At 42.5% G+C, this 12,345-nt stretch overlaps 1 protein-coding gene across 1 annotated transcript in view; it reads right to left on the bottom strand.

Annotated features, from left to right (window-relative positions):
• The window catches only part of epha8 (eph receptor A8), a 206,199-nt gene that overhangs the window by 160,614 nt on the left and 33,240 nt on the right, over nucleotides 1–12,345 (bottom strand). The window contains exon 2 of the mRNA XM_061728015.1: nucleotides 6,230–6,294. Within this exon, the coding sequence (XP_061583999.1) occupies nucleotides 6,230–6,294 (65 nt within the window). The remainder of the gene's footprint in view (nucleotides 1–6,229; nucleotides 6,295–12,345) is intronic.

Raw genomic sequence — 12,345 nt, 5'->3', positions numbered from 1 at the left:
AACCAAGGCAAAAGCCAACAATTAACCCAGTTGAAACCACTTGGATCTTTTTTCAAACCCCAAAAACATTTTGAATCAATCAGTAACAGCTCTTATGGACCAAATAATGAACATTTATGTAAGATTTCCTGCTTCAAGTCCAGCGTTTGTTATGCTTCTTTGCCAATTCTTTCCTCTTCACTGAAGCCTCCTCATCTATGATCCTTGCTTGGGATTAAACTTCCATCTATCCATCCATTTTCTGTATCCTCTTAATCCTACACAGGGCCACGGTAGTATATCCCTGCGCACTATCGGCAAAAGGCAGAGGTGATGGTCACCAGTCCATCACACGGCCACACATTGAGAAACAACCATATACACCCACTCCTGCAGGCAGTTGAGAATCAAGCAACCAACATGCATGTACAGTATTTGGACTGTGGCAGGAAGTCAGAGCACCTGAAGAAACCCCCACAAGCACCAGGAGAACATTTAAAGTCTGCACTGAATGACTTCTGCGGAGGTGAAGCCAACAACCCTCTTGCCGACAGACAATGGCGCTAACTACTAAGCCACCCGGGAGCCAACTTGACCTGTCACCATTTTAATTAGCAGGTTCAAATAAAAAAATCTTCAGTTAAAAAAATCACCAATAAATAGAATTAATGTTTAATTTAACCTAGTATTTCTTTGCTTGGTTGAGGTCAACCATTTTCTTTCAGACTTGCTGACATCTGTAAGTTATCATGCCTTCTTGATTGTCTCAATGCTATCAGAGACTGGATGGGTGATAGTTTCCTACATGTAGACCCTGATAACGCTGGATAACGCTTGCGAGGATTGGCATCTTTCTCTGCAGCCTACGAAGGAACCATACTTCTTTCCAGTCCAACACAGAGTTAGGGATAATGAATGCTGTGAATTCCTCACGCGCTGGTTATTGTAACATTTTATTGCTCATCACTCAGCAAGTCTGCCCTCGATCATCTCCAGTCTTTTCAGAGTGCTGCAGCAAGATTATCTACAAAGTAAAACAAATGGTCTCACATCACCCCACTTTAAAATGGTGGCCAGAACTTTCAGTGCTCTGCATGAAAACTAGCTTCAATAGCAGATTCACTCCACTTGCAGACCTTTGCACGCTTGCATAGGTAAACAATGGTTGAACTTATAGGATGTTCACGCAGCAATGTCCCATTAAAGCTCGACGGGGGTGAGTCTACGCTAACAGCACGCTCACACGTACGAGATGGAAGTGTATGTTCACTTTGACTGAGGTGACGTTCAGCGTTGCTAAACTGAGCTATGGGTTGTGTGCATCGCAGAGGGAATGTTGCTTCCATCAAAGTTGGGGAACCCTTCATTTTGGGCTTGAGCATCAGCCATTGAAATCACACAGGACCGGGACAATTTCAAAGTAGGCAGCTAATTTGTGTAGCGACTACGAAAACAATTTGATTCATTGGTTATGGTATGACGCAGGCATATCAGCAGCATCACCCGCCGAGCATTAACGCAACACTGCTTTGTGAAATTTCAGTGATACACACTGACACAGTTAAGAGGTGTAAAAGTGATATTAACTACATAATAATAAGCTCACAGAATGTTAGCAACTCACTTGAGTAATGTCAGGGGGAAGCTAGTGGATTTTAGCTAAATTACACTGCAAAAACTATTTTGTAAGCGAGAAAGAAAACTAGAAGACTATTTTAGACTAGTTTGCTAGTTTTAAAAATTCTAGTCAAAACAATGTTCTTACCCCCTAGACGGAGATATGTTTGCTTAAAATAAGACAATTTTGACTAGATGTATGGACTTTTATGCATTTTTTTAAAGGGGCTGTTTTTGCAGTTTATCAACCATATTATCCACTTTAATGACATCAAAAATACCCCTTGCAGGTCCAATGACCTTCCTCCTCCAAGCTGTGTACATCCATGTACTTACAGTAACCAAAAGTTTCTCATATTTCAGGCTTTGTTTTCTCAGATGAGTGGAAAATGTTCATGTAACCTCCCTTAATCATGAAAGCCAGCTAGTTGACCCTTTGTCAGCCTCCTGATTGGTCCCTGACTGACCAATCAGAGAAAAATCATTCTCGGCTGCTACATCCAGGGCAGAACATCCGGTTGGACAAATTAGTCGTCTTTCTCGTTCACATCAATCATCTATCAGTTTTTACTTGCTTTGTATCAAAAGTTAAATCCCTGGATTCTTTTTTTTTAAACTCTGTATGAGTAAAAAGAACAGTTCAGGACACACTGCACACAGTGCAGTGAGGGTGCAGCATATTTTCTTATCCCCAAACCGGCAGAAATCCGAGCTGTACTTTCAAAACAAAGACGGCTTGGCAGCAGGTTACAACCCATAGCTACAAGCACGAAAGCGTTTTATTCATTTATCTTAGAATGGTTGAGTGTTGTGCTTCGGGCACTAGTGAAATTGACACCTGCTACCAAGAGAGAATCACAGGAATAGATGTCATGCAAAAACCAACAGTAATTTACAAAAAAATTTTTGTTTTGGCTAAAGCTATGTGGACACACAGACTCGCAGTTCAACCCTTCCACCGTGCTGTCAGCTAAACTAATAAAAAGACCATGTTTTCGCCGAAAACCCGAGTTTTTTAATCTCACTGCACGGTAGCCTACCTGAAGTATTCATTTTTATTTATATCTAGTTGCTGTTGATTTTACATTATTTAGAAAGAAAGTGATGTGAAACCCTGTTTTTACGATGGAAGTGGACGGGAGAGATGACACTTTTGTTCGACCTAGCAACAGGGGCAGGGCTTGACAGAGGGTCAATTCTCACAGTTCACAACCCCAGGCAGGGAAGAGGTGTAAACTGTGGACTCTGATACCGTCAAAACATAACCATTTTTTTTTCTCTTTGTGATTTACAAACTAACTTACTTTTTTGAATATATTGATAAATTGATAACCTGGCCACGCCCACACAGCTCTAAGGTTTCCTCCTCTCCTCATTTGGGCGATTGCATTATATACTTGCCCTTTGAAGCACTTAACTTACTCTTAAATGCCCTTTTTGTGCTGCTTCCATGAGTCTGTTATCTAATTTTTTTTAAGCAGGCCGTGCAGAACAAAAAGTAAACGTTTTTTTTGTTTTGTTTTTTTAATCAGCAGATCCTAGATTAGCCGGTTCAGCCATCAAATAAAAGGTGCTCCTGAATGCTCACATTGGAAGAGTGGAAAAAAACGCAAAAATGTCTGTCTGCGTGTGAGAGAGGGAGACGCAGTAACAAGGAGATGGATAAATTGTGATGGCAACAGACTGCGAGCTTTTGACACTTCAGCTCATCACTAGCTCATTCACATCATGGTTTCCTCGGAGCGCATTAATCACACGCGCACACACACACACACACACACACACAAACACACACACATAGCAGTATCGATTGCTGGGTGTCCGGTGGATGAACCTGTCATGGCCAACATAGATCGGACTGGAAGATAATGAAGTCTTCCTGGCCTATTTGACAGGTTCTGCGAAAGTGTGTTAGAGGAAATGTGAATGTGTGTGTGTGTGTGTGTGTGTGTGTGTGTGTGTGTGTGTGTGTGTGTGTGTGTGTGTGTGTGTGTGTGTGTGTGTGTGTGTGTGTGTGTGTGTGTTTTACAAAGAAAGAAGCAGAAAAACAGAGAAAGATGCTCCTGGGACAGTGCATGGGCATTCTAACCTCTGAATGAATAAATTGGTTGGAAAGATCCCTCTTGAGTCAAAGACGTGATCTGTCATGATGTCATCTAAATGAGGCTCACATAGAGGGAGCGGCCGGGGCGCTAATAAAGACCTGACCCCCTCCAACACTCACATACACTGGTGGAACAGTAAGTGCACGCTGACAGTCTGTTCCTGGAGAGAGGTTTTCCTGGAAATACTCCAAACCATCTGTAACCATGTGTAAATAAATCTTTGTGCATCTCTCCATCGCGTTCACTGCTCATTCCTAGGCGGACAAACTCGCGGATGGTGGCTGTCATCGGTCACTGATTTAGAGCTGTGCTTCTCAAGGACGAGGCTGTCTGCTCTCATGCACCGGCACGAAGGTGACACACTCTTAAATAGCAACTCCAAGATGACTGACACCACAGTCTAACGGTTGTGAATCTTCCAGCTTTCTTTCAGAAATGTCGGGCAGCGTCTGTTCCTGTGATGCAGCAGAAGGAGAAGCCAGGATGTTGTCTGACTTTCTGCAGCTTTCGGTGCTGATTATCTCATAATGACTTAGTTCTGCAGATGAGCAGCGGCGCGTTTGACGGAGGCATCAGTGGCGTCAGCTACTTTTACAGATGCTGCCGCTGTCAGGCAGCATTGAAGCAAATGGACACGTTAAGTGCTGTTCTTAACGCTTTCAAAATTATGAATAAACAATATCATCCACATTAGAATAAACTTTTTGAGTTTCAACGTTATCATTTTAGTGCTTTGCAATAGCATTTTAGCTGATCGTTTTGAGACGGCACGATACTGCAGCCTGACTGGGACGACTGACACCATTAATGAGTCGTTAAATAAACGTCAGCAGCTCCTGATTTATCCAGTGATCATTTCTATGTCCAAGCAAACCATTTAAAATCCTCGCCAATCAATCAGTTGACATCTCTCGTGTTTTTTACTATGTTGCCTAAAAGAGAAGAGCTTTTATTTTACTTTTATTTTAAGTGCCTTAAAATTAGACCATACGGATTAATTATCTTAGTACCCTTTAGAAATGTTGACATGCGAGAGTGTGTGTGCGTGTGTGTGTGTGTGTGTGTGTGTGTGTGTGTGTGTGTGTGTGTGTGTGTGTGTGTGTGTGTGTGTGTGTGTGTGTGTGTGTGTGTGTGTGTGTGTGTGTGTGTGTGTGTGTGTGTCCATGCACAATAACTGACTGGTTACATGTCCAGGTTTACCTCTGCCTTTTACTCAGAGAGAGCTGCGACAGCATCCAGCAGATCTCTGCTAAGTAGGAATGAGCACGTACAGATGATGGATGGTATTTGCTGTCTGTGTATAAATACTTGTATAAATACTTGTGTGCACAGTTTGTGTTCTGCATACTTGCTGCTGCCTTGCAAAAGTTGTACTTTTAAATTTCATAAGCTTTCAATTTCAGGAAAGATTGTTTCTTTTTTTAATCATATATAGTCAATGGCACAAGTAAACGAGTGCATGAGTGCATGAGTGCATGAGTGCATGAGTGCATGAGGGAGTGATGTTGGATGAAACACAAAAGCAGTTGCCGCCCAAGAGGGAGCAGTTGCATGTGTGTCTGTTCTCTGTAGGTTTGCTTTGCTACAGGTATTAAATATCACGCCGCTTGTTTCACCTTCCTAACATCATTTTCATTCAGCAAAAGACACAGAGCTTTATATAACCAAAGTATATTGCCATAACGCTCACACTCCTCTCCTAATTCGTTTAGTCAAGCCTTTCATGTGCAGAAGCTCGGAGTGAAAAAAGGTCTCTCATCAAGTTAGAGGTGAATATGTCTGGTGTATTAAACAAATTAAATAAAACACTACAGGCTGACTTTATGTAGTTTAGATGTATAATTCAGACGGAGATTCATCTCTCACACCGATGACACGCTGAAGGAGTAATTTCCCACAAATCTCTAATCCGATCCTCCAGTTCTTCTCTTCAGACTTGAAAGACAACCCATCTGTTCTTCTTGGACACAGTTCAATCATGGCACCTTCTGCCGTGTGGGCCGGAGGTGAGGTAAATGCTTCTCCCACCTCACTGATGGCCAGGGTAGTCGGGGACATGTCGGCACCTTGCTGCTAGAATGATCACTGCTGGAGTCCGAAGTCATCACTCCCGGCATCATCGAGTGGAATTACAATATGCTAATGCAGCACTGCCCTGCCCTCGCCATCATCTCACTCATCTGTCAGCTCCTCGGCCTCCCTCCCCTTCACTTTGGTGGCTGAGCCTCCCCCAACCCCCAACCCCACTACCTGCCAACGTTTGGAGGGAGCTGCAAGTGTTGTTGGAATTAGGTGAGTGTTGCGTGCAGTTGTCTGGCTGCAGCGTGTATAGCAATTAGTCCGCCGTGTCAGCGTTACAACTAAATCCAAGTTAATGAGCTCAAAAAGCCCACTTCACCTAGAAAACCTGCCTCACATGCACTGAAACTGGGATAAATATAGGAGAACAGATAGGCGGGAATGTGCATTGCAGATTTACAGTACTACAGGATGAACCTCATTAACGTACGACTGGAGACAGTTCTTACCCCGTGTGATGGATATGTCAACCAGCCCCAGTCTCCCGCGATGGTCGTCGTTTCAAGAAGATTCACTGCAAAACAAAACAGATCACTTAGGAGTTAAGCTGTGAACTTTTACTGTCTTCATCCTCTCTTTCATCATCATCATGTCCACACTGGCACCTGATGGGGTCACACACGTTCACGTGGACACCCGTCTGACAGGAATGACTGATGAGGAGGCAGCATCATCCCAGCAGATCTGAGACACGTCTCTAGTGTGTGATGTCAACTCAACCCAGTTCGTCCTCAGAGGTGAGTCCACCAGTGTTTCAAGCTCAGAGTAACAACGTTGTGGAAGTGGAGTGGTAAACGTCAGGGTGGTGGAACCATAGACATATTTACGTAGACGCCCCATCGAGTGGGCTTGTCCGCTGCTGCGATACATCAACGTCGCCGCCATATTGGATGTGGCAAGACTGCGCTGTAAACTAATACAAGTAAATGGACTTATTTTCATAAAACGCCTACAGCGAAATTTACGTTTCACGTCTCATTTATTCATTCACACACGCACTAATATACTTGGGAAACAGTTAGGCACCAAATATAATATATTTAATTTTCTCAGATGGCAAAAATAAGAACTTTATTGATCCCAAATAAGAGTAATTCATGTTATATCAGCTATAGAGAACAAGATAGTTCCGAAAAACAATATATATCCCCCCTCACAAAAATAAGAAAAAAAGAGAAACATATTTTCTCATCAACAAAACATATTTAAAATGTTTCAAATAACAAAATAACATATTTGAACCCTTTTTCAGACAATAAAATAACATTTGAACCATTTTTCAGACAAAAAATAACATTCTTATTTTTGTGAGGGGGGATATATATTGTTTTTTGGCACTACCTTGTTCTGTATAGCTGATATAACATGAAGCATTATGGTTATGATTGATGAAAGGCTAAATAAAAGGGACAGATAAAGGAAATAATCACTCAATGCAAACTAGTGGTAAATTATCACTTAAATAGCTGTTAGACTTACAACAACACCATATAATCACCAACAGTCACTAAATGTCTTAGCTATAAACAATTCAACACTTACTTGTGGTCATGGACGCACACAAACTGAGAAAAGCAACTCAACTACATGACTGTCTAACTGTTTCAGTCGGTCTGCTGCTTCTCCTGAAATCCAGCAGGCCGAGCAGAGAGAACAAGCCCAGACATGTTGTGGACAAAGGGCGAGCAGAGGTAGGAGAGAGAGAGCAGGCCATATGCAGAGGGATGTGGGGTGTAACAGGTTAGCTCCTTGAGCCTTTTGCACACCAAGGTATTTAAACTCCTCCACCACCTCCACCTCCAACTCTACGTCCATGTAGGGAATCGTGTTGGACTTATTCCTGGTCTTCCTAAAATCCACTATCGTGTCCTTTAACTTGTTCATATTCAAGATGAAAAAAAGGTTTCCTCCCTCTCCAGTTGGTGTTTCTTTTGTCAACACGTCGGATTTATATGCCATCATGTGGTCAGGCGTGGAACAGCTAATTAGAGTGACATTAAATGTAAATCACTCAGTTTTACGGTTTAAAGAGAGGATGATGTTAGTGAAGCATTAAGGTGCTCCCCTTGTGTATGTTCATGTTTCTGTTTCAGCTCTTCAGTGCTTCACTAATATGAAACTTGGATGCAGGGCTGCATGTCAGGCAGTCAAGAGACATTCATATTAGAACAAGTTCAATAAAAAACTCAACACTTCTTAGCTTTTCTTTCCTCATCCTTCATCTCTGAGTCTGACACTTGCTCTTTTTCTGTCTCTGCTGCTTGTTTAAGCCACACTATGCTATGGTGTTGCCTCCAAGCAGTAAGTGAACTGCAAGGCTTGGCCTCCAATCTCAGCTAGCTCAGGTCCTCATACTAATACGCTTTCATTTAATCATTTTTTCAGATCGAGCATTTAAGTGTGGTTTGCATAAAATAAGCTGCAAACCTGAAGCTCTACAAAATTCAAGAGGCCGTGTTACAACCCAGACATGTTGCCAGTCCATCACAGACCCACAAACATGTGAGACATACAATTATTCTGGCATGCATGTTTTTGGATTGTGTTAGGAAGCTGGGGTATCCAGATTCCAGGTATTCCTTCTTGGCGCCAGGCAACTAACAACCATACCACCATGCTGCAACTACAATGTTTTAATGTCTCCATTCCTTCTCACCCTGCACCAATTCAGGGTTGCTAATGAGGTGAAACAAATAATGATGTTATTTACACGTGATGTCTAAAGATTGGCTGTAATTGTGATTTGGTAGATTTAGATTTGATTATTGAAACTGCATAGCCTAATGTGTATTGTGCATACATTGCAGAGTACAATATTACAGCACACTAGTCTGGGAGTCGTGTATTATGCCCCCGTAACAACAGTTACGCTACAGCAAACCACCGGGCGCCTACAGCTTCAAAAACAATCATAGTGGGGTCACGTGATGACGGCCTAGGAGACGGTCGGCTTTTCGGGAGCTCCGCCAACACCCTTTATATTTTGCATTCTCTCTTAAACCACGTTGTCATTTTATAATGCCAGTGCAGTAGTATGACTCTAGAACTATTCTGGTCCAAGGAACACCAAACAATGCCGGGCCGAAAGAGAGATAAATCGCGACAGCCAACGGATAACGCAGCTACGCTGCTGGCTCATCATGGCGGCGAGCATGATGAGGAAGAAAATGACGAGGCAGAGCTGGACCCGGGTCTCGCTAAAGCTTTGGACTTGATGACCAACAAGCTAATGGTGGCTATCAACGAAAAGCTTGAACCTCTGGCTCAAACAGTCCTCTCTCACACTACCGAGCTGAAGAAGACTAAAGACCGCTTGGATGAAGCAGAGGCCAGGGTCCTACAGCTCGAGACAGCTAACGAGTCGCAAGGTAATTCTATAACAGCCCTGGAGAAAAAAGTGGAGGTCCTCATCGACCATGTAGACGACCTGGAAAACAGGGGGCGACGGAAAAATATCCGCATCTTCAACCTGCCAGAGGATGTGGAGGGAAAAAATGCTTTGGACTTTTTTGAACATTGGCTACCAGATTTTCTCGACATGGATGCTAAGGGGGGACGAGTGAAGCTGGAACGGGCTCACCGCTCTCTAATGCCCAAGCCCGCGCCCGAACAACGCCCGCGCCCGGTCATCATTCGGTTCCACGCCTTTCCGGAGAAGCAGAGAGTGATGGCAGCAGCCCGACGTAAGGCAGCGGGCGGGGATATTACACTGGAGGGGAAGAAAATATCCTTTTACAACGACCTGTCCGCCGAAGTGCTTCGTAAACGAAAGGAGTTTAACGAAGCCAAACAACATCTCCGGCAGATCGGTGCTGATTACTCAATGCTTTTCCCTGCAAAGCTGCAGGTGTCACTGAACGGCAAGAAGAAAACCTTCCTCTCCCCTGCAGAGGCTCTTACCTTTGCAAAACAGCGCAGGTCGTCAAAAATGACAGATACTCCGCCCACTGAGAGCTAAGTCTGAAATCTTGGTCATGCACTGATCATAATGTTCTATTATGACGCATCTTAAGTTGCATTCATGTGTATGATTATTCCTTATTATAATATTCACTAAGATGTCGCCATAGTTACTGATCGCTGATATTTATTCAGTCGAAGTACAGCTGGTTTTTGTACAAGTAACTATTTAAATACTAAGACTAATAAGTTTAAAACTTTTGTTTAATTGGGTGTTGCTGTGAGCCCCTGCCGACTAGGTAATGTCACTTGCTTTGTTTTTTGCTTTTTTTTTCCTGTTTATATAGTGTGAGAAGCACGTCTTCCCCCCCTAGTGGAGGTCTTGTAGAACAGCAATCCCCTCTCCATCTGGGGAGAGATCCCAACACATTTTTCTTTTTTTTCTCCTTTCTCTTTCTCTCTTGCGCCCCCCCCCCCCTTTTTTTTTTTTTTTTTTTTTCAACATGCACAGTGTTTTACTGTATTTGTTCCATTTGTTCTGGTTTTGTGTTAGTTCATGCTCAGTATTGGTCTTTCATATTCAGTATACAATGTCAACACATTTGGATAGACTGCCTAAAAAAAGATGCCACCTTATAAACTAAAATTTTGCTCATGGAATGTAAGGGGTCTGAGAGGTAATGTGAAACGTAGGAAGGTTTACTCTTTGTTGAGGAGGGAGAGGGTTGATGTGGCTCTACTACAGGAATCCCACTTAGAAGACAACGAGCATCTCAAACTTGAATACAGTTGGGTTGGCCAGGCGTACTTTTCCTCTTTTACCACCAGCAGCAGGGGGGTTGTTATATTGATACACAAGAATTTGCCATTTCAATTAAAAAAGTGTATAAAAGACAAGTACGGAAGGTTTGTAATTATAAATGGTGTGTTAAATAGCAAAGAAATTACTATTATGAATCTCTATTGCCCACCTAATTATTCCCCGGACTTATTAACTAAAGCATTTTCAGAATTTGCTGAAATATCTTCACCACTGGCCTTGGTGGGAGGTGATTTTAATTGTCTATTTAATCCTCAACTTGATAGACACCCCCCACGAAATTCTTCTCTGACAGCCCAGGCTAGAGCCCTTTTGTCGACTTGTGGGGAAATCAACTTGGTTGATACATGGCGTATGCTACATCCATCTGATAGGGAATTCACCTTTTACTCCCCTCCTCATAAGTGCCACACACGTATTGATTATTTTTTAGTACCCCAGTCTGTGTTACAATTTGTGTCCTCCTGCTCAATAGGCAATATTGTGGTTAGCGACCATGCGTATATGTTCCTTGAATTGTCTCTTGACATAGAATCCCCAAAAAGTAAACGTTGGAGATTGGACACGCGTCTCCTGAAGGATGACAAATTCATTTCTTATCTAAAAAGAGAATTTAGGATATTTTTGTCTATTAACTCACAATCTACCAATAACCCATCCTTGCTGTGGGAGACATCAAAAGCATATATTAGGGGTTTAGTTATAGCCTTCTCAGCTTCAAAAAAGAAAAAACAGTTGGAACAACAGCGAAAACTTGAAAAAGAACTGGACGATATTAAAAATGCACTTTGCTCTACATCAGACCCGTTACTCTTGCAAAAGAAATGTGCTGCACAGGCTGCTCTGGATACTTTACTAACACAACAGGCTAAGAGTGCTCTTCTCTTCTCAAAGCAAAGGTTATATGAGTATGGGGATAAACCCAGTAAGTATCTATCTCACCTGACCAAAATTAAAAGGGACCCTCAAGTGATTCCTTCCATTCAGGATGAAAATGGCACCCGCCACTTTGATAACAAAAACATTAACAACACCTTTAAGCGGTTTTACACTAGGCTGTATGAATCAGATCAACCACCAGGTGTCTCAGATAAGATGGCATCCTTTTTGGACAGATTAACCCTTCCAACCATCTCTGATTCCCAAAAATGTGAATTAGATGCTCCCATCTCCAGGGAAGAGGCTCTATCAGCACTAAAAAGCCTGCAGTCAGGCAAGGCACCAGGGCCTGATGGGCTGAGCAGCGAATTTTATCGGGAATTTCAAGATGTGCTTATAGACCCCCTCCTAGACATGCTGGAACATTCTTTCAATACTGGTAGCCTCCCCAACTCGCTAAGGGAAGCCGACATTACCTTAATTTTAAAAAAAGGAAAATCCTCTGAAGACTGCTCAGGATATAGGCCTATTGCTCTTTTGAATCAGGACATTAAAATATTATCTAAAATATTGGCATTACGTCTCGAGAAAGTCCTACCTTTTCTTATCAAAGAGGATCAGACAGGATTCATCAAGGGTAGAAGTTCTAGTCACAATGTTAGGAGGCTGCTGCATATTATCAACATTTGTCAAACACAGAAAATTGATAGCATGGTAATTTCATTGGATGCTCAAAAAGCTTTTGACCATGTTGAATGGAAATACCTGTTTAATGTCTTACAAAAATTTAATTTGGGAGATAATTTCATTAGATGGATCAAATTATTATATAATAATCCAATGGCTGCAGTCATTACCAATGGTTACAGATCTGACTACTTCCCACTTCAACGCTCAACACGCCAGGGCTGTCCTCTCAGCCCCGCCCTTTTTGCCCTTTCGATAGAGCCTCTCGCTGAGGCCATA

The sequence above is a fragment of the Cololabis saira genome, chromosome 8 (assembly GCF_033807715.1).
Source record: "Cololabis saira isolate AMF1-May2022 chromosome 8, fColSai1.1, whole genome shotgun sequence".
NCBI classification, from domain to species: domain Eukaryota; kingdom Metazoa; phylum Chordata; class Actinopteri; order Beloniformes; family Belonidae; genus Cololabis; species Cololabis saira.
This window is presented reverse-complemented; position numbering and strand designations above follow the sequence as displayed.